The 27767-nt window shown below is 40.4% G+C and overlaps 1 protein-coding gene across 4 annotated transcripts in view; it reads left to right on the top strand.

The window, feature by feature from the left end:
- Positions 1-27767, top strand: part of LOC130928357 (structure-specific endonuclease subunit slx1-like) — a 157297-nt gene that overhangs the window by 13181 nt on the left and 116349 nt on the right. For all 4 annotated transcript variants that reach the window (XM_057854876.1, XM_057854875.1, XM_057854874.1 and 1 more), the window contains exons 4-6: positions 2208-2899; positions 13365-13658; positions 13746-13815. In XM_057854876.1, the coding sequence (XP_057710859.1) occupies positions 2253-2899; positions 13365-13658; positions 13746-13815 (1011 nt within the window). In that variant the 5' untranslated portion in view covers positions 2208-2252. The remainder of the gene's footprint in view (positions 1-2207; positions 2900-13364; positions 13659-13745; positions 13816-27767) is intronic.

The following is a 27767-nucleotide window of genomic DNA, read 5'->3' as shown; positions in this document are numbered from 1 at the left end:
AGTTTAATATATAAAAAAAAAAACCTTGGGTTTTGCAGACACACAGAGGAGGAGATTAAAAAGGATCACATTTCTGTTGCCTTTGTGTGCAAAAATAAAAGTGTCCTTTGGAACGAATTCCCAGTTGGCAGAAAACCCCCCCGCAAGTTTTCTTAATGTTTAAATAGTCTACATATTTTTATGTTCATTATAAAAGCATTTACACAACCAAATAATGCCGGGAAAGTTCAATATAAAAAAAAAAAACGTGGTTTTGCAGACACACAGAGAAGATTCAAAAGGATCACATTTGTGTTGCCTTTTGTGTGCATAAATAAAAGTGTCTTTCGTAACCAATCGCAAGCGCCACAGCGGGAGGAGAAGAAGAAAAAGCGGGCGGTGCCACAGCGTTCATGTGTGCGAACAAGCAAATGCACAATACAGAGAGCCTGCTCTCGGTTTTATCCCATTTTTAAAAAATAATTTATTAATCGGCACGGCGGCCCGACCCTACCCAAACGTGAATGCTTCACAATTTGGGCCCGACCCGACCCGAAAGGGCACAAGATCTAACCTCTAAAAAACAACTTTTATTGCGATTAAATGATTTTGACACAAATGTCCTACCCCTAATATGGCTCAAAGACAAAAAGGATTGCTTCAATCAAAGAAAACGGTTTGAATGAAAAATAAAGTGTTCAAATGCGAATTTCTGAGTCTGAAATATTTTTTCACATTCAAACCTTTTTTTCTACGATTGAATATTTTTTAAATTTTTGATTGAAGTGATTTTCTTTTGAAAATATATATATTTTTTGTTTGAAGCGACTTAATTTTTGATTGAATAATAAAGACACAAATGTCCTAGCCAAAATGTGGTCCAAACGCAAAATGACATGACTTCAATCAAAAATGGTGTTTCAATCAAAAAAAACGACTTAAATCAAAAAAAAAAATTTCAATCAAAGAAAAATAGTTTTCAAATATATTTTTTTGAGTTTCAAATTTATTTTTGCATTCAAACACATTTTTTTTTTTGATTGAAGAGACGTTTTTTTCGATTGAAAATATAATTTTGATTGAAGCAACTTTTTAGTTGATTGAAGCAACTTTTTTTTTGATTGAATAATAAAGACACAAATCTACCTCCATACTTTAGCACCCTCAGCACTCCTAGTTCCCGCGCCACTGCTCTGATATTTTTCTTTATTAAATGACATATTTTGAATTAAAACTACTCCTAAACACAGTATTTCTATTTTGTATTCGAAATTTGCAGCCCTCACAAAATGATATAGCGGGCCAGATGTGGAGAAATTCAATTGAAACACGTGGGAAAAAATCCTAACTTTTAAGTGATGTGTGTTATCAAGCGTAACGGCATTTTTAGGTAATATATATATATATTTTTTAATAAGATCGAAAAGTTTTTTGAGTGAAAGCAGTGAATTAGTCTTTTTTTTTTTTAAAAAATTCTAGTTACATCTGAGATGCAATTGTTGGCTGTTTTCAACAATATACATCAAAAATAAAGACATTGATTGACTGAAAATGGTTCAAGATTAGATGAAATGTCTTGTTTTCTCATGTATATTTATAATTGCTCTTCACCCTAAAAATATATTTGTTTCATCCGATTACTCGACTAATCGATAGAATTTTCAGTCGATTACTCGATTACTAAAATATTCGATAGCTGCAGCCCTAAACTGAAGAAATAATTAGCACAGAACATGAATTTTGGTTGTTATTTACATCTGTTGTGCTGCAATGCATGCTAGGCGGCATGTTGGACGAGAAAACTGTTGACAGCAGGTGGCAGCAGAGGTGGAATGTCTCCCCCAAGGGGGCAATGATGGGAAAATGAAGCTTCTAGAAGCAATTTTTGTTTTATTTTATTTTTATTAACCCAAATAAATTTAACAGATAAGCCGCACTGGAGTATAAGCCACAGGATTCAAAATGAGGTGAAAAAAGTTGCGGCTTATAGTCTGAAAATTACAGTAGTTGATTAATTGTGGTGATGTTAGTTGGCAGACTCTGTATGAAATCACATCGACAATTCGGCCCGAAAGTGAACCATAGTGAAAAGGGAAGCGGCGTGCAAAGAGTACGCCGTATTGCCTCAGTCGTTTCCTGCCGTTTCATCGGGTCGTGTCGCAAAAGCGTCTCATCACGCTCGCAATCTTTTCCCCTGACCCTATGCGACTGTTTTGTTTTGTCTTCAGCGCACCTGCCCTCTCAAGTCCATCCAGATGTTGCGCTAGAACATCATGCTGGAATCTCCGGAGCCGGGCCTGGAGGTGGAAAAGTGGCTTTTTACTCTCCGCCTTCCCCAGTACGCGTCGTGCTTGTGGCGTGGAGGCTACCGATCTCTGGAAGACTGCGCGGACCTCACGGACGAACGCCTCCGGGAGCTTCGCGTCCTACCGACTGGGCACCGGAAGCGCATCCTCCGCGGTTTAGAGGCGGTGGGCGTCCAGAAGCGAAGAGAGGAGGAGACAAGGAAACCGCCGCTCTACCCGAGAAATATCTTCCTGGACGATAAAAAAAGAGGAGGTTCTTGTCAGGGCTATCGTTCAAAAGAATGGCAGGCGTCGGAAGGAGGAGGGAGTCGGACCTTGCCTCCTGGATCGGGCCTTGGAGCACAAATGGAAGAAACTGGCTTGCGGAATATCCCGGCGTCAGAGTTGTCTTCGGCCAGCAGCACGGAGTCACTTCCGGAAATCCGAGAGATTTCCCCAGAAGACTTTGCACCTTCTCCAAATGATGTCCCAACCGAGGAACAAGGGTCACCTCCGTGCAGCATGGTGGACAACGCCATCTACCAGGCCCAGCCCGCGGTCACTAAAGGCCCACGACCGACCCGCTCTTACCGACTGAGGCACCGACCGGTACCTGACATCCCGCAGCAAGACAGGTAAAGTTTCCAATTTGATTTCCCCCCCCCCACTCTATGACCGTAATTTCGCACTATAAAACGCTCCTGACTATAAGCCGCACTGGACTATAAGCCTCAGCTGTCCTCACTGTATTATGGGATATTTACACCAAAAGATGTTAACCGGTAACAATTTAAGACTAAATGAACCACCATGAAGCCTTGAACCAATTGGCTGCAAAGCTTCATTGCTTCAAGTAGCTTCGTTTGATGGGATATTTCCACCAAAAGATATTATCCCGTAACACTGTATTTGACAGCGGCATCATACAACTGTCATAAGACCAAATGAACCACCATGAAGCTTTGAACCAATTGGTTCATGGCTTCAAGAAGCTGCATTTGGCCATCACTGCTCCACTGGGGAAGACATTCAACCTCTTCTGCTACCTGCTGTCAACACTGCCGTCGTCCAACATTCCTCCGAGCATGCATTGCAGGGCTACAGATGTAAATAATAAAATTAATGTTCTGTGCTAATTATTTCTTCAGTTACTGTTCTAGTTGTTTCGTCAATTGTTAGTTATGGTTTTTAGCAACACCTTATTTGACAATGGCGCTACAAGACTGTCATAACACAAATCACAATTATGACATAATATAATTTTCATCTTAGTCTTTTGGACTGAAATACTTATTACCGTAATTTTTGGACTATAAGGCGCACCTGACTATAAGCAGTCATCCACCAAATTTGACACAAAAATGGCATTTGTTTATAGATAAGCCGCACTGGACTATAAGCCGCAGCTGTACTCACTGTATTATGAGATGTTTACACCAAAAGATATAAACCGGTTATTTGACAGTGGCATTATAAGACTGTCCAAGACCAAATGAATCACCATGAACCACCATCATTGCTTCAAGTAGCTTCATTTTTTTGGGTTTTGTGTTGGTTCCCTCCTATTGTGTCCCTGTGATTGCCCATTGATTTCACCTTTTGTGCCTGCTCCTAGTGTATCCTCCAACCTGCATCCTCCTGTGCCACCCACCTGTTCCTCGGTGTCTCGTTACCCCTTGTCTGCGTGGGTATATAAGCTCCCAGTTTCTTTTCACTCCTTTTTGCGTCATTGTCAATGTCCATGTCCATGTTCTGGTCAGCATTATTCGCGTCTCTCCAAGCTCTCGTGTTCTAAGTAAGTTTTTTTGAAAAGCAGGCTTTTGTTCGTGACAGTTTTGTTTGCCTCAGTGCTTTGTTTGGATCACCACAGCCTTTGTTTTGTACTTTGTTTTTTGTTGGCTTTAATTAAATCATTTTTTGCACCGTTCATCTGCCTCGCCTCCGTTTTCCTGCATTTGGGTCCACCTGCCTGCATTTGGCCTTGACTGCTTCGTTGGGGGCGACAATCAACCTCTGCTGTCAAAATTGTTGTCGTTTAACATGCCTCCTAGCTTGCATAGCAGCGCTACAGATGGAAATAAACAATCAAAATTCATGTTCTGTGCGAAATATTTATTCAGTTACTGTACCAGTTGTTTCATTAATTGCTAGTTATGGTATTTGCTGACACTTTATTTGACAGAATGATTTTTGATTGGTATTTACATTAGGGCTGCAGCTTTTGATTATTTTAGTAGTCGATTAATCACTGAAGTAGTTCGAACAATCGAGTAATCGGATAAGGAACATAAAAAAATCAAAATACCTGAGCTGAGCCTCAAACAGTGAAAAAAATTAATAAATGAAGATCTATGTACAACAAAAAAGCAATCGGCTAAAGTCCGCTAGCTTAAATGCTATAATATGATACGTTTTTTTTCTTTTTTCAATGCTCTCGACAAATGGTCCAGACACTTATTCCCACAAAAAAGGGCCAAATATACTGTACCTATAAACTAAATTATGAATGCATTATAAAAAACATTAGCTCAAACAAAAACTTAGCTTGTGTTGGTCTTAACAGGGAGCAGCTGGATTCAGCCACGTGAAATAAAGCAGAGGGCAGTGTATCCACCCAAATCAATAATTTTAAATGCAAACACTTTCAAAAACAAACCATTACAAAGCCACTTTAACTAAACGAATACTCGAGTTAATGGATTAATCGTTGCAGCTCTAATTTACATCTGTAGCGCTGCAATGCATGCTAGGAGGCATGTTGGACGACAGCAGTGTTAACAGCGGGGAGCAGCAGAGGTTGACTGTCTCCCCAAGGAGAGCAGTGATGGCCAAATGAAGCTAACTTGAAGCAATGAAGCTTTGCAGCCAATTGGTTCAAAGCTTAATGGTGATTCATTTGGTCTTAGACAGTCTTTTGACGGCACTGTCAAATGCAAATTAAGTTAAAATCTTTTGGTGTAAATATCCCATAATACAGCTGCGGCATATAGTCCATTGCGGCTTATCTATAAACAAATGCCGTTTTCGTGTCAAATTTGGCGATTTATAGTCCGAAAATTAGAGTATACGTCCAATTTTAACATGTTGAAGTTCGTCTAGCTCCGTCAATGGCAGCAAAACCACTCCATGACAAATTTCTGGTGACCAATCATTAAAAAAAGAGTGCAATCAAATCCCTAATCAGGATACAACATTCCCGTCGTTGGCGACTTTAGAGCGGAAGAAAATCAATGGCGACGCTAACTTTGCTTAACACAAGGAACCAGATGGGATTTTTTTGTCCCGTACTTGGAAAGGTCAACTGCTGGATGACGAGAAATGCCGAGCGGACACTATGATCACGAAGCTGACCGAACGTGACCTCGGCGGTACAACGTAATCCCGTGGCTATACCTCGCGTGCTCCCGTTTGACCGCCGTCCATCCTTTTGTCCGCGGGCGCGTTTATGTGTCTGAAGGTGTTTCCATCTTTCCGGATGTCTTTTTTGCTCCTGTGCGTGTACAGCCTGCGGCGGCGTCTTCTGTCCCGCGCAATCCTCGGGAGAAGCTGGTGTCATCTTTCACAGTGACAGGCTTGCGGCCTACGCACGCTGGCCCGCAGGTCTCCAGACTAATAATGTCTGGACACCGTCTCTTCTCTGCCTCCCACAAACAGTCGCAGCAAACGCTAACGTAGTAGGAATGTGTCCTTCGGGTGTCCGATAAGGGCTTTCAGGATTTAACAAGTAATGGATTATCAAACGAGTACTATTTTGGTAGTCCTAATCAGCAAATATTCTCAATTTTCTTGAGGTCAATGAGTTAATGTGCAGTTAATGTACTTAACTGTGAGATTACTGTAATTTTTCACACTATAAGGTGCACTTGACTATAAGCCGCCACTCACCAAATTTGGCATGAAAACAGCATTTGTTCATAGATAAGCCGCACTGGACTATAAGCCGCAGGAGTTCTCACTGTATTATGGGATATTTACACCAAAATATATTAATCGGTAACAATTTAAGACCAAATGAAGCACCGTGAAGCTTTGAACCAATTGGCTGCAAAGCTTCATTGCTTCAAGAAGCTTCAATTTGGCCATCAATGTTCTCATGGGGGAGACATTCAACCTCTGCTGCCATCTGCTGTCGACACTGTTGTCATCCAACATGCCTCCTAGCAAGCATTGCAGCACTACAGATGTAAATAACATTCAAAATTCATGTTCTGTGCTAATTATTTCTTCAGTTACTGCTCCAGTTGTTTCATTAACTGCTAATTATGGTACTTAGCAACAGTTTTTTGACAGTGGTGCTATATGACTCTCATAAAATCATCATAATTATGGCATGACACTGCCATGAGTATTAATAACTGCTTATAACAGACTTCATTTAGTGTTATTCGGCAAATTAACTCACTTTTGAATGGATGTACAAGATCCGAGCTTGACATAAATGGAATTAGTGACATAATTTGCCAGATGACACTCCATGACATCTGTCATAAGCATTCAGTTATGCACATTATAGTGTCATGTCATAATTATGATGGTCTTATGACGCTGCTGTCAAATCAAGAGTGACCAAATACATGAAATATGAAATTAATGAAATAACTGGAACAGTAACTGAATAAATAATTAGCACAAAACATTAATTTTGGTTATTTTTTTACATCTGCAGCGCTGCAATGCATGCTAGGAGGCATGTATTGCCTATTAAACCAAATAAATCAACTAATGGGCCGCACTGGACTAAAGGTCGTAGCTGTCCTCACTGTATTATGGGATATTTACACCAAAAGATATTAACCGGTAACCCTTTTAAGACCAAATGAACCACCATGAAGCTTTGAACCAATTGGCTGCAAAGCTTCATTGCTTCAAGAAGCTTCAATTTGGCCATCAATGTTCTCATGGGGGAGACATTCAACCTCTGCTGCCATCTGCTGTCGACACTGTTGTCATCCATCATGCCTCCTAGCATGCATTGCTGCGCCACAGATGTAAATAACAATCAAAATTCATGTTCTGTTTTAATTGTTTCTTCAGTTACTGCTCCAGTTGTTTCATTAACTGCTAATTATGGTATTTAGCAACACTTTTTTTGACAGTGGCGCCATATGACTGTCATAAAACAATCATAATTATGAAATGACACTGTCATGACCATTAATTGATGCTTATAACATATGTCATTTAGGGTTATTCAGCAAATGATCTCACTTTTGAATGGATGTACAAGATCCGAGCTGGACATAAATGGAATTAGTGACATAATTTCTTTATGACATCTGTCATAAGCATTCAGTTATGCATATTACAGTGTCATGTCATAATTATGACGGTCTTATAACGTCGCTGTCAAATAAAGAGGGACCAAATACAATAACAAGAAAATAATGAAATAACTGGAACAGTAACTGAATAAATAATTAGCACAAAACATTAATTTTGGTTATTTTTTTACATCTGCAGCGCTGCAATGCATGCTAGGAGGCATGTATTGCCTATTGAACCAAATAAATCAACAAATAAATCAACATTTTTGTTGTCCAACATGCCTCCTAGCATACCAAATAACATAACCAGCAATTAATGAAACAACTGGAACAGTAACTGAAGAAATTATTAGCAAAGCCGCACTGGACTAGTTGCTGCTGTCCTCACTGTATTATGGGACATTTACACCAAAAGATATTATCCCGTAACACTGTATTTGACAGCGGCATCATACGACTGTCGTAAGACCAAATGAACCACCATGAAGCTTTGAACCAATAGCCTGCAAAGCTTCATTGCTTCAAGAAGCTTCATTTGGCCATCATTGCTCCCTTGGGGGTGGCATTCAACCTTTTTTGCTACCTGTTGTCAACACTGTTGCTGTCCAACATGCCTCCTGGCATACAAAATTACATAACCAGCAATTAATGAAACAACTGGAACAGTAACTGACACCTTGTCAAGAGTCAAGAATCTGCATTGGACAAGGTGATGATGCTGGAACTTTTGTTTGGTGCTGGGAGCACTGACTTAAACAACCGAGTTGGATTCTGGAGAAACGCAGAAGTTAGCAAGAATGTAAACCTGGGGTGCCCAAGTCCGGTCCTCGGGAGCCCCTATCCAGCTTGTTTTCCATGTCTCCCTCCTTTTAACACACCTGAATCACATAATCAGGACCTTTATCAGCTCCCTGATCATTTGATTCAGGTGTGGACCGGACTTGGGCACCCCTAGTGTAAACAATCTGGTAGCAGCTCGCGAGATCGTGAATGCATGTCTCTGTAGTCGGTACAGGATCGAAAACATTCAACTTGAGAGCTGATTTTCTGCTTTCCAGCACTGGGAACACCTTGACTCCCTCCGTTTTGCTCGTGTCTCCCGTTCCTCGCTTATCTCCGCCTTTCGGCCCGTCGTGTCACGACTTGTTCCGGTACAAGCACTGGAGAACAGAATCCTTTCCAATAAATCGGCCATTAGCGAAAATCCTACTTTAGCAACTCGCGTAAGAGGACGGGAACATCCGAAAGACAAAAAAAAGTTCTTCAAAGCTGCCTGACAGGAATACAGACTCAGGTCTCACTAGTTGGAGGGGGACAAGATATGAGAGCCGATATTCCCTGAGATGCGTCGCCGCCGCGCCGCCCTCCCCCTTCCGCGCTTTCATCCGGGCAAACAACAGCGCCGCCGATTCCACCGCCGAATGAAATATTCATAGCACGTGCCGAGCCGATGCGGCTGCGAGACGGCGTGTACCTTTCGGTGTGCCGTTTGCACCGGAGGGACCCCCGCAGACGGCCGGGTGTCGGGGCCCGTTTGTTTGCGCGCCTGAGAGAGGAAGAGCACCGACAACCGCGATGAAAACAACTGCAAAGTCTGGGAGTTAGTTTAAAAAAAGTCAAGGCGATCTTTTAGAAAGTACCTGAAATTGAGTAAAGGGATGACCTTTATCCGATCTTTGATCATGACATTAGGTTCGGAGGGGCATCGTACGACTGTCATAAGACCAAATGAACCACCATGAAGCTTTGAACCAATTGGCTGCAAAGCTTCATTGCTTCAAGACGCTTCATTTGGCCATTACTGTTCCCATGGGGGAGACAGTCAACCTCTTCTGCCACCTGCTGTCAACACTGTTGTTGTCCAACATGCCTCCTAGCATGCATTGCAGTGCCACAGATGTAAAAAACAATTCAAATTAATATTCTGTGCTAATTATTTATTCAGTTGTTGTTCCAGTTGATTCATTAATTGCTAGCTATGGTATTTGGTAACACTTTATTTGACAGTGGACCCATAAAACTGTCATAAGACCATCATAATTATGACATGACATTGCCATGAGAATTAATGACTGCTAATGACGGATGTAATTTTGTGTCATTTGGCAAATTATCTCGCTTTTGAATGGATGTAAAAGATCCGAGCTTGACATAAATGGAGATAAATACCTAATGCCATCTGTAATAAGCATTCATCAATGCCCATGATAATGTCATGTCATAATTATGTCTGATGGCAGTCTCAGGATGCTGCTGTCCAATAAAGTGTTGCCTATTAACCCAAATCAACAAATAGACCAAATGAACCACCATGAAGCTTTGAACCAATTGGCTGCAAAGCTTCATTGCTTCAAGAAGCTTTATTTGATGGGACATTAATGGGATATTTCCACCAAAAGATATTATCCCGTAACACTGTATTTGACAGCGGCATCATACAACTGTCATAAGACCAAATGAACCACCATGAAGCTTTGAACCAATTGGTTCATGGCTTCAAGAAGCTTCATTTGGCCATCACTGCTCCCTTGGGGGAGACATTCAACCTCTACTACCACCTACTGTCAACACTTTTGTTGGCAATATGCCTCTTAGCATGCATTGCAGCGCTACAGATGTCAATAACAATCCAAATACATGTTCTGTGCTAATTATTTATTCAGTTACTGTTCTAGTTGTTTCATTAATTGTTAGTTATGGTATTTAACAACACTTTATTTGACAGTGGCGCTATAAGGCTGTCATAACACAGTCATAATTATGACATGACATCTACCACCTACTGTCAACACTTTTTTTTGGCAGCATGCCTCCTAGCATGCATTGCAGCACTACAGATGTCAATAACAATCCAGATTCATGTTCTGTGCTAATTATTTATTCAGTTACTGTTCTAGTTGTTTCATTAATTGCTAGTTATGGTATTTAACAACACTTTATTTGACAGTGGCGCTATAAGACTGTCATAACACAGTCATAATTATGACATGACATAATTTTTGTCTTAGTATTTTGGACGAAAATACTTATTACCGTCATTTTTGGACTATAAGGCGCACCTGACTATAAGCCGCCATCCACCAAATTTGACATGAAAACGGCATTTGTTTATAGATAAGCCGCACTGGACTATAAGCTGCAGCTGTCCTCACTGTATTATGGGATATTGCCACCAAAAGATATAAACCGGTTATTTGACAGTGGCATCATAAGACTGTCCAAGACCAAATGAATCACCATGAACCACCATCATTGCTTCAAGGAGCTTCATTTGGTCATCACTGCCCCTCTTGGGGGAGACAGCCAACCTCTTCTGTCACCTGCTTTCAATACTGTTGTTGTCCAACATGCCTCCTAGCATGCATTGCAGTGCCACAGATGTAAGTAACAATCAAAATTCATGTTCTGTACTGATTATTTCTTCAGTTACTATTCCAGTTGTTTCATTAATTGCTAGCTACTACATTTGGAAACGCTTTATTACACTAAACTGTCATTTGACAATCAAAATTGTGACATGACACTGTCATGAGCATTAATGAATGCTTATAACAGATGTCATCTAGTGTTATCTGGCAAATTATCTCACTTTTAAATGGATGTATAAGATCCGAGCTGGACATAAATTGAGTTAGTGACGCAATTTGCCGTCATGACACTTCAAGACATCTGTCATAAGCATGCAGTTTGTATTGTGACGCCGCTGTCAAATAGTTACCAAATACAATGACAAGCAATTAATGAAACAACCGGAACAGAAACTGAAGAAGTAATTAGCACAAAACATTAATTTTGGTTGTTTTTTAACATCTGTAGCAATGCAATGCATGCTAGGAGGCATGTATTGCCTATTAACCCAGATAAATCAACAAATAAGCCACACTGGACGATAGCCGTAGCTGTCCTCACTGTATTATGGGATATTTACACCAAAAGATATTAACCAGTACACTTAATTTAATAGCGGCATTATACGACTGTCATAAGACTAAATGTACCACCATGAAGCTTTAACCAATTGACTGCAAAGCTTCATTGCTTCAAGAAGCTTCATTTGGCTGTCACTGCTCCCTCGGGGGGGACAGTCCACCTCTTCTGCCACCTGCTGTCAACACTGTTGTTGTCCAACATGCCTCCGAGCATGCATTGCAGCGCTACAGATGTAAATCACAGTCAAAATTCATGTTGTATGCTAATTTTTTCAGTTACTGTTCTAGCGGTTTCATTAATTGCTAGTTATGGTATTTGGTGACACTTTGTTTGACAGTGGCGCCAAAAAATTGTCATCAGACAATCAAAATTAAGACATGACACTGTCATGAGCATTAATGAATGCAAATTATCTCACTTTTAAATGGATGTATAATATCCGAGCTGGACATTAATTGAGTTCGTGACGTAATTTGCCGTCATGACACTTCAAGACATCTGTCATAAGCATTCAGTTATGCCCATGGTAGTGTTATGTCATAGTTATGACGGTCTTATGACAGTATTATGACGCCGATGTCAAATAAAGAGTTTCCAAATACAATAACAAGCAATTAACGAAACTACTGGAACAGTAACTGAATAAATTATTGGCACAAATCATTATTATTTGTATTTTTATTTATTTATTTATTTTACATCTGTAGCGCTACAATGCATGCTAGGAGGCATGTCTTGCCGATTAAACCAAATAAATCAACAAATAAGCAGCACTGAACTGTAAGCCGTAGCTGTCCTCACTGTATTATGGGATATTTACACCAAAAGATATTAACCAGTAACACTGTATTTAACAGCGGCATCATACGACTGTCATAAGATTGAATGAACCACCATGAAGCTTTGCTGCCAATTGCTTCAAGAAGCTTTATTCGGCCGTCACTGCTCCCTCAGAGTAGACAGTCATTCTCTTCTGCCACCTGCTGTCAACACTGTGATTGTCCAACATGCCTCCTAGCATGCATAGCAGCGCTACAGACGTAAATAACAATCAAAATTCATGTTCTGTGCTCGTTATTTCTTCAGTTGCTGTTCCAGTTATTTCATTAATTGCTAGTTATGGTATTTGGTTCACTTTATTTGACAGTGGCGCCAAAAAACTGTCATTAGACAATCAAAATTATGACGTGACACTGTCATGAGCATTAATGAATGCTTATAACAGATGTCATTTCGTGTTATCTGGCAAATTATCTCACTTTTAAATAGATTTATAAGATCCGAGCTGGATCATGTCATAGTTATGACAGTATTGTGACGCCGCTGTCAAATAGTTACCAAATACAATAACAAGCAATTATTGAAACAACCGGAACAGAAACTGAATAAGTAATTAGCATAAAACATTTATTTTGGTTGTTTTTTAACATCTGTAGCGCTGCAATGCATGCTAGGAGGCATGTATTGCCTATTAACCCAAATAAATCAACAAATAAGCCACAGGATTCCAAACAAAGGAAAAAAGTAGCGGCTTATAGTCCAAAAATTAATGTACTATTTATATATTAGGGGTGTGACAATATCTCGAAAAAGTTATATATCGCGATATTTTGTAGCCCGAAAGGTTATCAATATGCTCCCACCAAGAAAGGATCAGTTGTTTTTTTCAAAAAGGAACCAACCTGTTGCTAGCAAAACCTTGATTTCGAATAGTATTTAGTTAGCTCACTAGCTGCCATTGACAGCCATGGATGTCCAATTGATTTTTGGCTAGTTTGACACTGAAACCAAAGCATTCACAGTCAGTTTGTAATGGGCATTTACAGGTTACTTCCTATTGATTGATCATATTGTGAGGTACCCAGAGGTTCCCACATCTTTTGTGTAATGTTTTCTGGACCCGCAGATCCGAAGACAAGGACTCTTGCGTGGTGACGGACCCAAACCCTTACGAAGATGAATACTCCACGGTGGAAGAGTGCAGCGGTCTCTTGCCGAGTTCTTCACAAAGCGTGCCCGAGTACGACACTGTTGGCCCGGCGGACGACTCTGCGATCATGGTGGACTGCGACCTCTACTCACAAGCTCTCCGGAGTCCCGTGGACCACCTGCCTGATATTTCCCCGTACGCTTGCTTTTACGGTGCTGCGGAACATCAGGTGCGGAAGATGGGCTGGCTTGATAAGCTTTCACCTCATGGGTAGGTTGAGTATAGATGTTACGTCCATTTGAACTGGGAGGGCAGGCATAGCATGACCCGGAATTTTTGTTGTTGTTGTTTTGGCAGGAAATGTGTCTTTCAGCGGCGTTGGGTACGCTTCGACGGCGAAATCCTGGCGTACTACAACAGCGACAAGGTAAGGTTCAACTATCAAACCCTAAAGAAACGATAACCCGCAATCTAGGGTCAGGAACCCCTGGGTAACCATACAATACGATTTACGAAATAAGGCTCACGATAACCATGATCATAGACATCATTACTATTGACGTGTCACGTCGTCATTCTTTGCGCGACGCCTTATCAGAGGGGGCCGAGCTTCATTTAGTAATAGCACACGCTCACGTCGGATTTAAGCTAGGATTTACTTACGATTGGATTTAACTACGAAAGCTGTACCGCATACAAACAGGAAGGATTGTCTCAGGAGTGATTTGTTCGAGGATTCAAGGTAAATATAATATTTTTCGTACCATGCATGCGTGATTGATGCATTTATTCGCAGGAATTTTCTTCGTTTCCACATGGAGGCAGCTAATTTTCGTAACTGACTAGCCTCATAGTTTACTTTTAACCAAGAATCGGGACTGTTTTACGTCCATATCGATAAAGAATTAGAGGATTTAAGCATTCACAAGAATTTTCGCCTGTAAAGATCCTTTTATGTCAGGCGGGCGCTCATTCGCTAACATATTAGCATTGTACTTAGTCAATATACGTAAAATACACACTACGTGCACTGTTTCTTTGCTTTTAACCAAGAGTCAAGACTGTTTTACGTCCATATTTACGAAGAATTCGGGGATTTAAGCATTTATTCACTAGAATTTTCGCAACAAAAGCTCTGTTTACGCCAGGCGGTCGCTAGCCTCATTCGCTTGTACTTCGACATATTTATGTGAAATAAACGCTAACTGCACGCTTTCTTTGCTTTTAACCAAGAATCAAGACTGTTTTACGTCCACATCTATGAAGAATTGAAGGATTGAAGCATTTATTCACAAGAATTTTTGCTAGAAAAGCTCCTGTTAGGCCAGGTGGCCGCTAGCCTCATTCGCTAACAGAGTAGCATTGTACTTGGACAATATACGTAAAATAAAGGCGAACTACACGTTTTTGTTTTGTTTTGTTTTTTTTTGTTTTCTTTGCTTTTAACCAAGAATCAAGGCTGTTTTACCTCCATATCTATTAAGAATTCAGGGATTTAAGCATTTATTCAAATGAAATTTTGCCAGAAAAAATTATTTTACGCCAGGCGGTCGCTAGCCTAATTCGCTAACATATTAGCATTGCACTTCGACATATTCATGTAAAATAAACGCTACGTGCACTGTTTCTTTGCTTTTAACCAAGAGTCAAGACTGTTTTACGTCCATATTTATGAAGAATTCGGGGATTTAAGCATTTATTCTCAAGAATTTTCGCAACAAAAGCTTTGTTTACGTCAGGCGGCTGCTAGCCTCATTCGCTAACATAGTAGCATTGTACTTTGATATATTTATGTAAAATAAACGCTAACTGCACGTTTTTTTTTTTTTTGCTCTTAACCAAGAATCAAGGCTGTTTTACATCTATATCTATAAAGAATGCAGAGATTTAAATCTTGGCGTTTCTTGGCGTTTAACCAAGAATCGAGACTGTTTTACGTCCATATCTATCAAGAATTCGGGGATTTAAGTATTTATTCACAAGAATTTTCACCAGAAAAGCTTCTTTTACGCCAGGCGGCCGCCCGTCTCATTCACTAACAGAGTAGCATTGTACTTCGACAATATACGTAAAATAAATGCTAACTGCACGGTTTCTTTGCTTTTAACCAATAATCGAGACTGTTTTACGTCCATATCTATGAAGAAGTCTGGGATTTAAGCATTTATTCACAAGAATTTTCACAAGAAATGCTCCTTTCACGCCAGGCGGCCGCTAGCCTCATTCGCTAACTGCACGGTTTCTTATAACCAAGAATCGAGACTGTTTTACGTCCATATTTATGCAGAATTTGGGGATTTAAGCATTTATTCACAAGAATTTTCGCCAAGAAAAGCTCTGTTTGCGTCAGGCGGCCGCTAGCCTGTTGCTAACAGAGTAGCATTGTACTTCGACATATTGGCGTAAAATAAACGCTAACTGCATGGTTTCTTTGCTTTCAACCAAGAATCAAGAATGTTTTACGTCTATATATATGAAGAATTCAGGGATTTAAGCATTTATTCACAAGAATATTCGCCAGAAAAGCTCCTTTAACGCCAGGCGGCCGCTAGTATCATTTACTAGCATAGTTAGGCTGACCAAACGTCCTCTTTTGCCTGGACAAGTCCTACTTTCGGGTAGTATCCGTGTCGTCCGGGCGGGTTTTATAAATTCATAAACATGTCAGTTTTTTTATGATTTTTCACGGGACCAATTTGAAGAGAATCCCTCCGGCCGCTGGGTGGCAGCGCCTGCCTGCGATGGCATGGCTCCGAGTAGTCCTTCTTGTTTTTGTTGGCAGTTTACCCCTATCATGAGGCATTACCGACATCTACTGGGATGACGATTTGGCCACAACGCCTGAAATTTTTTACGATAAATACGTATATAATGGCAACTGTTGACTTCTGTCGGAGCTTTGACTGTAAAATCCCGGTTGGTGTCGCATCGTTGCGCTGTCGATGATTGTAAACTTTTATAGCAAAGTTTGATTTTTGCCTCAGCTAGCTATCAGTAAGCTGAACCGCGCGAGGCATTATGGGAAACGTAGTTTTGAACTGCTACGTTTGGAAACATGCTGGTTGAATAATTTGTCAGTTTATTTCAGTTGTTGTTTGTGTGCAATCGAGACAATTGAATGGAAATAACAATTTGTCAAGGACAAATTGTCTTGTTAGTAATTTATAAAAATGTTTAGTTGGCACATTGCCTACTGTGTGTATGTGTATTGACTGGACTACATTTCTATGGGTCTACATTATATATTATACATTTATATATATATATATATATATTAGGGCTGTCAAAATTATCGCGTTAACGCGCGGTAATTAATTTTTTTAATTAACCACGTTAAAATATTTGACGCAATTAACGCACATGTCCCGCTCAGAAAATATTCTGCCTTTTGGTAAGTTCTACAGCAAGGCTTTTTGTGCTGTCCAACAGCGAACTCTTGTGGTCGCTTTGCGACATGGTTTATTATTTTCTTTTTTTCTTTCTTCATTATGGCTGCACGACGTTTCGGGCTGATAATGTTGTGCTTATATGATCCTTGGACAAGATTTGTCTGTAAGTATGATTGTTGTAAAGAATGTACATATTATGTTAGTAAGCGAAATGTTATATTTTTTGTATGAGACGCTTTTTGTTTATGTTTAGGGAACCTGTATAGCGTGCTAAGCTAACGTTGTTGCTAATGCAATGCTTGTGTACTTTTATTTTGTAGTTTTACGACGGTCTAAAGAGGACAATGGTTTGAGGCCATTTTATTAATAAATCAGAAGTGTAATTACTAAGGCGTTGTTCACTAGCTGTCTAGCTTTGGAAAAAGTAGACGCTTCGGAGTGAGGACAGCATAGACAGATTTAAATGGCAATAGAGTGAAATGCCCACTACAGTCCTTATGTACCGTATGTTGAATGTATATATCCATCTTGTGTCTTATTTTTCCATTCCAACAATTTATTTTACAGAATATATATATATATATAATTTACAGAAAAATATGGCATATTTTATAGATGGTTTGAATTGCGATTAATTGCGATTAATTACGATTAATTAATTTTTAAGCTGTAATTAACTCGATTAAAAATTTGAATCGTTTGACAGCCCTAATATATATATATATATATATATATATATATTTATATATTTTTTAAAAAAGTTTTTTAAATTCATTATTTTTTTTTTTTCCAAACTGCATTTTTCCATCCAGAGTGAGGGGGCACACTTTAAATAAATTAAAGTGATATAGGCATCTTTGAGTGAAATTCAAGAATCTTGAGGCCGGGCTGAGTGTCCTCTTTTTTAGAAATCAGAATATGGTCACCCTAAGCATAGTAGCATTGTACTTTGTCAATATACGTAAAATAAACGCTAACTGCACGGTTTCTTTGCTTTTAATCAAGAATCGAGACTGTTTTACGTCCATATCTATGAAGAATTCAGGGATTTAAGCATTTATTCACAAGAATTTTTGCCAGAAAAGCTCCTTTAACGCCAGGCGGCCGCTAGCCTCATTCGCTAACAGTATATAGTGTATAATGATAATAAAGGGCGATTCTATTCTATAATATGTTGTGATTGTATATAGAATTTATTAATCAATTTACATAATATTTATAATTGATTCTGCATTTTTTCCTCAAGTATTAAGTTTCTGATGTTAAATTGAGTGAATTATTAGCTGTTGAAAAAAAAAAAGTTGCTATTTTGGTCAAAAACTTACATGTTAAATATTTCTATTGATCCTGAAAATATAGATGATTATCTGTGGATTTGGTTATTTTTGTGCATATATTGTAAAATCTGAGACTTTTATAGCCATTTTAAGTTGTGTTATACTTACATAAAAAATAATGAATCGAGATTTTATAAGGGAACGACTTTGAATTTTTTGATGCCGCTGCTCATGGAGACTCATATATGGCTAAGGTAGGTGCCTGTTCTGGTTTTAGGTCGGTAGCAGCTTTGGTTTTGTAAATATTTGAAGTTTTTGAAAATAGGCCCCCGTGAATCGGCCCCGTTTCCCGTGTCATGTCAATAGGATATGAAGTGTATGTCATGATCTTACGATATGGCGATACAAAGATTACCGATACTTGGATCAGGAAATCATCACAACTAATAAACAGAAAAACAAGATTCTGCTTTGAATTGGAATGAGTTTATCACTCCTAGACGCCCAATCCATTCGTACTGGGAGGGTGGCAGCGAATGAAAGAATGCCAACCCTCCCACTTCAAACCGATTGATCCCTGTAAATACAGTGGTATGAAAAGTATCTGAACCTTTTGGAATTTCTCACATTTCTGCATAAAATCCCCATCAAATGTGATCTGATCTTTGTCAAAATCACACAGATGAAAAAACAATGTCTGCTTTAATTCAAACCACCCAAACATTTATAGGTTTTCATATTTTAATGAGGATAGTATGTAAACATTGACAGAAGGGGGAATTAATTAGTGAACCTTCACATTTAATATTATGTGGCCCCCCTCTTTGGCAGCAATAACTTCAACCAGACGCTTCCTGTAGCTGCAGATCAGTCTGGCACATCGATCAGGACTAATCTTGACCCATTCTTTTCCACAAAACTGTTGTAGTTCAGTCAGATTCCTGGGATGTCTGGCCTGAATCACTGTCTTTAGCTCATGCCACAGCATCTCAATGGGGTTGAAGTCTACACTTTGACTTGGCCACTCCAGAACGTGTATTTTGTTCTTCTGAAAACCATTCTGAACTTGATTTATGTTGAGATAATTATCGGGGTTTGATTTATTAAATGTTTGCCTGATTGGTTGATTGAATATTTGCTTATGCTCATATATACCATAAATAATACATACTGCCATATTCTTCTTATTTCTAGATTTGCTTATGCTCATATATATCATAAATAATACATACTGCCATTCTAATTACTTTATCTAATTACTAATTACTTTAAATAATATATTGATTCATATATAACCAGTAAATGATTATTGCTTGCTATATAGATTGTAGTATAATGCTTAAGTGTTACAAAGTGTAGAAAGAGGGTCGGAGTGGCTTCATGGCCACGCCGTTGTATAACTAGACCTTCCAGGCATCCTAGCACCTGGGGTTTTGGACTTTCACCTAGCCCCTCGAGGACGATTCTCCATCCGAGGACATCTTCCAGGGCCACAGCGGTGCACAACTGGAAGTGTTTGGACTAATCTGCTGATTGTTTAACGTTGCATAACTAAAAGTGTCTGCATTATTTTGACTGCTTATATATTATTTTGACTGTTTATATGATTGTTTTGATTGTTTACATAAGCTCTTGCTCCACACACGTGTATCACTTAAATTCCACCTACATGCACACACATAGCCAATAAAAAACCACATGGGTGTCGCTAGCTTGCTCTCCCCTCCTTTAAGGCGGCGCCCCTATTGTTCAGGGAATACCCCTAAATAAAATACCAAGGAGGGTTTTTTTCCTTTAGATCAATCTTGGTGGCTAAAGAGCCACATGTTTTGACCTCCTTGGCCAAGAAAACTGAGTGTCTTCTCTCCTTATTTTTGGGTAATTTTACAATGTCAACCTAAGGATCTAATTTTGAACTTGACAATTTACTTCTGGGTTTTGGATCATTGTCTTGTTGCGGCATCTATCCTCTTTTTAGCTTCAATTATCTGACATACGGCCTCAGGTTTTTCTGCGAAACATCATGATAAACTTTTGAATTCATTCTTCCATTAATGATTGCAAGTTGTCCAGGCTGTGAGGCAGGAAAACAGCCCCAAATCATGATGCTTTCACCACCATGCTTCACGGTGGGGATGAGGTGTTGATGTTGGTGAGCTGTTCCATTTTTCCTCCACACTTGACGTTGTGTGTTACTCCCAAACAATTCAACTTTGGCTTCATCAGTCCACAAAATATTTTGCCAAAACGTTTTGCAAACATTAAACGAGCAACAATGTTTTTTTTTTTTTTTTTTTAAGACCGCAGTGGCTTCCTCCATGGAGTCCTCCCATAAACACCATTCTTGGCCAGAGTTTTACATCTAGTTGATGTATGAGAAGAGATATTGAACTGTGCCAGTGGTTTCTGTAAGTCTTTAGCAGACACTCTTGGGTTCTTTTTTACCTCTCTGAGTATTCTGCGCTGAACTCTTGGTGGCATCTTTGGTGGACGGCCACCCCTTGGGAGAGAAGCAACAATGCCAAACTCTCTCCATTTGTAGACAACCTCACTTACTGTCGATTGATGAACATCCAGACTTTTAGAGATTTTGTATCCTTTCCCAGCTTTATACAAACCAACAATCCTTGATCGCAGGTCTTCAGACAGCTCTTTTGACATCAAACAATGCTTCTCATCAAGACAATTCCAACCAAGTTTGTGTTTTATAGTGGTCAGGGCAGCTTTAAACCACTCATCAGTGCACACACTTAAATTGTTTGGTAAAAATAGGTTTCAGTAGCTTTTTAAGTCTCCTTAGGCAGATGGTTCACTTACTTATCCCCCCCTTCAGTCATTGTTTGCATTCTATCCTCATTAAAATATGAAAACCTATAAATGTTTGGGTGGTTTTAGTTAAAGCAGACACTGTTTTTTCATCTGTGTGATTTTGACGAAGATCAGATCCAATTTGATGGTGATTTTATGCAAAACCGTGAAAAATTCCAAAAGGTTCAGATACTTTTTCATACCACTGTGACTTGCGTCCCAACTGCGGTGCCCTCATTCAGGTTCAGTTCTCTCTTTTGCCTCAGCACATCACAATCAATGATGTGCGACCTGTCTGATGGCGCCTCGTTAATCACTTGCTAATTACAGCCCTCTGTGCCCACTCACGCACCGTCAACCCTGCTCCCGGATTCTTTCCAATGCATCGGTCGCTTTATCAGGACACGCTTTGCCGCCGGCGGAACTGGAATCGGCTGGGGGAGTCGACGAGTCAGCACTTTATAGACCGCTACGTGGCGTTTTCTTTCGATTAGTCGGCAAGTCGCCATAAGGGGAACCTTGGAGTTAAAGACTTGTTGGCTCTAATAAGCCACAATTGTTGTCTTTTACTAAAATATGTTATTAGAAACGCTATTGACGCTAGAGGTGATGACGTAGTTTGTCACTAGTTCGTCATGAGGCAAACACTACCGGTGGTCTGCAATTCCTTCATACGCGGCGAGACTTCCAACACATGTGCACCTTAGTTAAAAGCGTCGAATACTTACTATTTGTGTCTTATTGAGTCTTTTATTACCTTTTCCATTGCCTCAAAATACTTTTTGGATGTACAGCTCTAAATACACGCGTTGCCATTGCTGTTTATGACCGGAGGAAAACTATCGCATTTTACATTTCTTACAGTTGCTGCTGCTGGCTGTAGAAAACTTCTAATATCCCTAATATCTCTATTATGTAATGTGTGTGTGTGTTTGTGTGGGGGGCGTGTTTGTGTGGGTTGTCATCAGCCAATCAAATGTGCACTTAGGAGGAAAAAAATGGACCGGCACATTCTTTAGAGATCAGCTTTAGAAAATAGCTTCGTTTAAGCAATTTTCCAATTTCTGATGAAAAAACTTGAGCTTTTTGTAAACGCATACATTTCAAACATAACTATGACTTATACACAGCTATTTTTTGCTTTAGTTACATCCCAAACATCTGAATAATGTTTTCCTTTTACAAAATAAGATCAACAACAAGACAAATAGAGCTTTTGATGGCAAAGTAACAATTTATTTACACATAACTAACTGAAAGATGACGCTATTCTGGCCACAACAGCCGGTTAAACTTTTCCCTCATCGCCATCTGTCTCATAATGATGAATTTTTTTGAGTCGAGCAGCACAGACTCAAAGGCATCGTCCGCTGCACTAGTGGTCCCGGTCGTTGTGCTCGGTCATCCAGCGCCTGGCATTCTGGGCGTCCTACCGGTTGTTCTGCTCTGTCGTCCGCTGCCTGGCATCCAATTGGTTGTCTTCCGCCGGCGCCCAGCCGCGCAGCTTGGCCGTTCGTTGCCGTTGAATCGGGTTGCGGGTCTTACCAAATGCGCTACTGCTTTCTGCCTGGGCTGCCTGGGGGGAGGTCGAGGCTCCAGTCTCGCGTCGCCCCACGGCGGCTCCTCGGCATTCTCCTGCCTCCGCCTTCCCCTCTCTTCTCTAACTGGGTATCTGCCCTGTGCTCCGCCGCGGATCGCTGGCTGGGCGGTGGTGTATCGGCTGGATGTTGCCTGCTACAGCGGGGGACCCTGCCCTGCCCTGGGCTTGGTCGGCCGCTGGGGGTCCCGTGGCGTGCCATGTCGGCTGGGGGGCTGCGGCGGCGGCAGCTTGTGGCCCGGGTGGGCGGACGGGGTTGGGGTCGGGCGTGAGGTTGGTGGTGTGTCCCCTCTTGCCATCCCCGAGGGCCGGTAGATGGGCGCGCGGGTGGCCCAGGGGACCACCCTGGATTTCGGGGGGGGTGGATGGGCTGCGCTGCCCCACCCCCTCTCCCCGTGGCTGTTGCGTGCCCGATGGGGCTCGCGTGCGGCTGGATGTGATTGGGCGCGCTCGTGCGGGGGGTCCCGGTGCCGGGATTGGTGATGGGGCAGCGTAGAGTCGGTCGCCAACGGGCTTACACTCACAAGGGATTCACACGATTACTGGGTTCTAGATCACAGAGATGATTTGTGTACACTCTACCCCTTTCTATCACTTAGCTTATAGACTCCCCCACCTTCTTCCCCCTCTTTCCCTGGTCAACAGGCCCCCCACATGGCGTCAACTGGAAATACATATAGCTGACGATAGCACCAACATATTAGTAGTTAGTGTAGTTAGGCGTTCAATGTATTTCTTGATCTTGTTTGTGTTTCTTCTCTTGTGTTTCTTTTCTTCTGTTCCCCCATAACCCCTTCCTGTTCGCTGTTTTGTCATAATAAAAAAACAAAAAAAAACAGAAAAAAAAGTTTTATTGCTTTAAAATGGATTTTCAGCTTTGTGCTTTGGAGCTAAATTGAATCAGAACACAGATGTCTTTTTTGAAAAAAAAAACTTAACGTCTTTGGGGCACTCAAACAATTAAAGATAGAACATATTTATACGTTTTTGGGAGCAAATGAGTTAAGAACCACTGGTGTAGCGTTACCTTCTTCAAGAAGTTTGATAATCCTCTCCTTGAGACATCTCTCTTGTTGGAGCCATGATTCTTGTGAATCCACTTGGTCCAGCCCTCCAAGGTGCGATAACTGCACTGTTTTTAACTGCTGACTAACGAGCAGATCTAATTTGCCCAATTAAGGAAAGTAAATTGGGTGTGTCTGTATTTTCTACTCAAAATGGAGTGTCTCCATATTTTTTCTTCAGAATGGCGTGATTCTTGCTCTATAAAATCAACATTCACTGACCACCACAATGTTTTTTTTATACATTTCTTTTAGTGTTTCAGAATGCTAAAGACTTGCACTTTTGAACTAATTATTTTTTTCAAGCTTTTGATCTGAGTTTGTTCTACATAATAAAATGCCTGAGTGAGTGCTTGTCCGAGCCTGGTGATTCCATACTTTTTGCTAGGGGTTGTATTAGGCTCCTGCCGAGGTTGTTCATGAGCTGATCATTTCATTCTGGTGTGTTAAAGGAGAGAGACATGGAAAACAAGCTAGATCGGGACTCTTGAGGACTGGAGTTGGATCCCTCTAGTATTCGCAAAAGCGTAAATCAGCCCTTAGTCTCTTGGCAGCGTTTAGCCTATTCGGTCCCAAAACGGCGGGAGCGTCACGGTCCCCGGGAAAACATTGCGATGCTTGTCCTCCCTTCGAAACTTTTAACACCCGCAAACTCTCTTTTGTAGTGTGAAATCCTGCGGGATCTGTCAGCCCCAGACAGAACTAATCGCACTTAATCACAGTCGCGGCTTGAAAGGTCTCCGGTGATGTCATCATCGGGGGGTGGCGTGGGAGAGGAGCCGGATCATCGGTCTCACTTGTTCCCGCCGCCTCGCGTCCAATCCATCTCATCAATCGGCTCCTTTTCGACCGCTTTCGTCGAGACGAGGGGATTGGCTCTGGGGAACGTTAGATTTAGTCCTCCGGGTCTTGATAGGCCGTGTCGTTCGTGTGTGTGTGTGTCCAAAGCCTGGCTTCAAGGGGATGAAGTGCGCAGGATGGGCCGGGTTTTAGGATCGGGGATCAGTCTTTGCAGTGTGTCAGCCTGATGCCGCAAATCCCTCCGTTGACAGTTACTGAGATCCCATCAGAGGTGCTTTTCCAAAAGCGGCGAAATGCAAACCAATGGATCTCTGAGCCGCGGGCTGTCATCAACTCACAATGAGGGGAAGAAAAAATCAACAAGTGACTCTGAAATTGACCTAAAATATGCAAGAAGTGACACAAAATCAATAGGAAGTGAACAAGAAGCAATTTGAATAATGCCAGACAAACAAATAAATCCAATGTCATGACATATTTCCTACGGCATTTCTTCAGAACTTGCACTTATTTAAAAAAAAATGTAATCCCATATCAATTTAGACCAATTGGGGATGACGCAGAGGACTAATCTTGATGTTCTAGCTTCCTCAGAGATGTGTTTTTCACTACCACCAGTTGGTGTCCTCGTGCCTCCATTGCAGATATGCTTCAATTTAAAAAATTATTTTTTTTCTTCCCAGCCCCATCTCTCCTCTCTGCCTCCCTCTCCGCACGGTGCCTCCATTGTTGTGTGCTTTAGCTCCAGCGCTCAGCCTTAATTGTTCCGTGAAGTTTACCGGCTTGTTTTTACTTTATTTTTGCCGGGGGGAGGAGGAGTGAAAATGTGCAGGGAAAATAGGCTCCGCCCCTCCACAGCCTCTGCAGTCAGGGCCAGAATGGGCGGAGGTCAGCGTAAGGGGAAATGAAGATGGGGAGCGAAGAGATGGTTAGGCCTCGTTGCTTGCTTTGTCCTCTTGAGGATAGTCGCTATCTGCGCGCGTCTTTTGGTCTGACCTCGTCTTTTTCATCGAGTATTTATAGACGCGCCAGTCGCAATTATACAGCTGTCCTGCACGGTGCACGACGGAAGCTTATTGGTGCCACGCCAAAAAACAATAAAAACAACAAAATGTCTGTTTTTTTATATCATGCAGAATCGTGATAATTTGGAGAGACGAGAACTAAAAGTGGTATTTGCTATGTGGCCAAATGGATTTTGCCATGTGGCGTTTTTTTTTTTTTTTGCCATGCGGCATTTATTTTCCATGTGGCATTTTTTTGCCATGTGTAAAATGGATTTTCCCATGTGGCATATTTTTTGCCATGTGGCATTTTTTTGTCATGTGGCAAAATGGATTTTGTCATGTAGCATTTTTACTTTGCCATGTGGCGTTTTTTTTTTTTTTTTTTTGGCCATGTGGCAAAATGGATTTTGGCACGTGGCGTTTTTTTTTTTTTTTTTTGCCATGTAGCAAAATGGATTTTGCCACGTGGTGTTTTTTTTTTTTTTTTTTTTGCCATGTAGCAAAATGGATTTTCCCATGTGGCATATTTTTTCTTTGCCATGTGGCATTTTCTTTGCCTTGTGGCAAAAGGGATTTTGCCGTGTGACATATTTTTTTTTTTGGCCATGTGGCGTTTTTTTTGCCATGTGGCATTTTTTTGTCATGTGGCAAAATGGATTTTGTCATGTAGCATTTTTACTTTGCCATGTGGCATTTTTTTCCCGCTTTTGGCAAAAGGGATTTTGCCATGTGGCGTTTTTTTTTTTTTTTTTTTTTTCTTTGGCCATGTGGCAAAATGGATTTTGGCAGGTGGCGTTTTTTTTTTTTTTTTTTGCCATGTGGCAAAATGGATTTTGCCAAGTGGTGTTTTTTTTTTTTTTTTGCTATGTAGCAAAATGGATTTTCCCATGTGGCATATTTTTTCTTTGCCATGTGGCATTTTCTTTGCCTTGTGGCAAAAGGGATTTTTGCCATGTGGTATATTTTTTTTTGGGCCATGTGGCGTTTTTTTTTTGCCATTTGGCAAAATGGATTTTGGCATGTGGCGTTTTTTTGCCATATGGCAAAATGGATTTTAGCACGTGGTGTTTTTTTTTTGCCATGTCGCAAAATGTATTTTGCCATGTGGCATTTTTTTTTTTGCCATGTGCAAAATGGATTTTCCCATGTGGCATATTTTTTCTTTGCCATGTGGCATTTTCTTTGCCTTGTGGCAAAAAGGATTTTGCCATGTGGCATATTTTTTACCGTGTGGCATATTTTTTTGCCGTGTGGAATTTTGTTGCCGTGTGGGAAAATGGATTATGACATGTGGCACATTTTTTGCCATGTGGCATTTTTTTCTTTGCCATGTGGCATTTTTTTTTGCCATGTGGGAAAATGGATTTTGCTATGTGGTAAAATGGTTTTTGCCATGTGGCAAAATGGATTTTGCCATGTGCCATTTTTTTTGCCATGTGCCATTTTTTTTTGCCATGTGGCAAGATGGATTTTGACATGTGGCATTTTTTTTTTGGTATGTGGCAAATTGGTTTTGCTTTGTCGCATTTTTTGGGGGGTATTTATTGGGGGTATATATCAGTGTTGTAGGCCATGCACATCAATGCCATTGACGGCTATGCACGTCCAAATTTTCCATTCATATTAAATGGCAGAAAAACGTGTGGCTGTGATTTTCAAACATGCACTTAGCATTACAGCGCACTCAAGTCAGGCTTTGCCACTGACAGCTATGCATGTCCATTTTTTCCATTAATTTAAAATTGCAGATAAACGTGTGCGGCTGTGATTTTTGGCCATCCACTTACCATTATAGCGCATTGACATTCTACTGACTGTCCAAATTTTCCAAAATCCAAATCCATTTTGCCACATACCCCCCAAAAAATTCCACATGTCAAAATTCATTTCGCCTGCATGGCAAATACCACTTTTGGTTCTCGCTGTCTCTGAAAATTTTTATCACTTTGAAAACACTGAAAGAGGAAACTCCTCAGTATCCCGTTTTAACATGATAGTTTTAGCCTTTTCACATGAGAATGAACGTTTTTACATAATGATCATGTTTGTACATGATAATTATGTTTTTACACCAGAATTATGTTTTTGCATGATTTCACGTTTTTTTTTTTTTCATAAGAATGTTTAAAATCAATGATAACTATTAAGTACAAAACGTGAAATTTATCATGTAAAAAAACCTGATAATTATGTAAAAACATGATAACGATCATGTAAAAACGTAAAAAAATGTATCACTTTGAAACACTGAAAGAGCAAACTGTACGCGGGATCACATTTTTACATATCATGTAGAAGCAAGATAACAATAATGATAATTATGATGTAGTAACGTGCTAATTATCATGTAAAAATGTAGAAAATGTATCACGTTTACCGAATAGTTTTCACGTTTTTAAATTATAGTATCACATTTTTATATGTATCACATTTTAA

The sequence above is a fragment of the Corythoichthys intestinalis genome, chromosome 13 (genome assembly GCF_030265065.1).
Source record: "Corythoichthys intestinalis isolate RoL2023-P3 chromosome 13, ASM3026506v1, whole genome shotgun sequence".
Taxonomy (NCBI): Eukaryota; Metazoa; Chordata; class Actinopteri; order Syngnathiformes; family Syngnathidae; genus Corythoichthys; species Corythoichthys intestinalis.
Note: the sequence above shows the minus strand (reverse complement) of the source record. Positions and strands in the feature narration are given on the sequence as shown.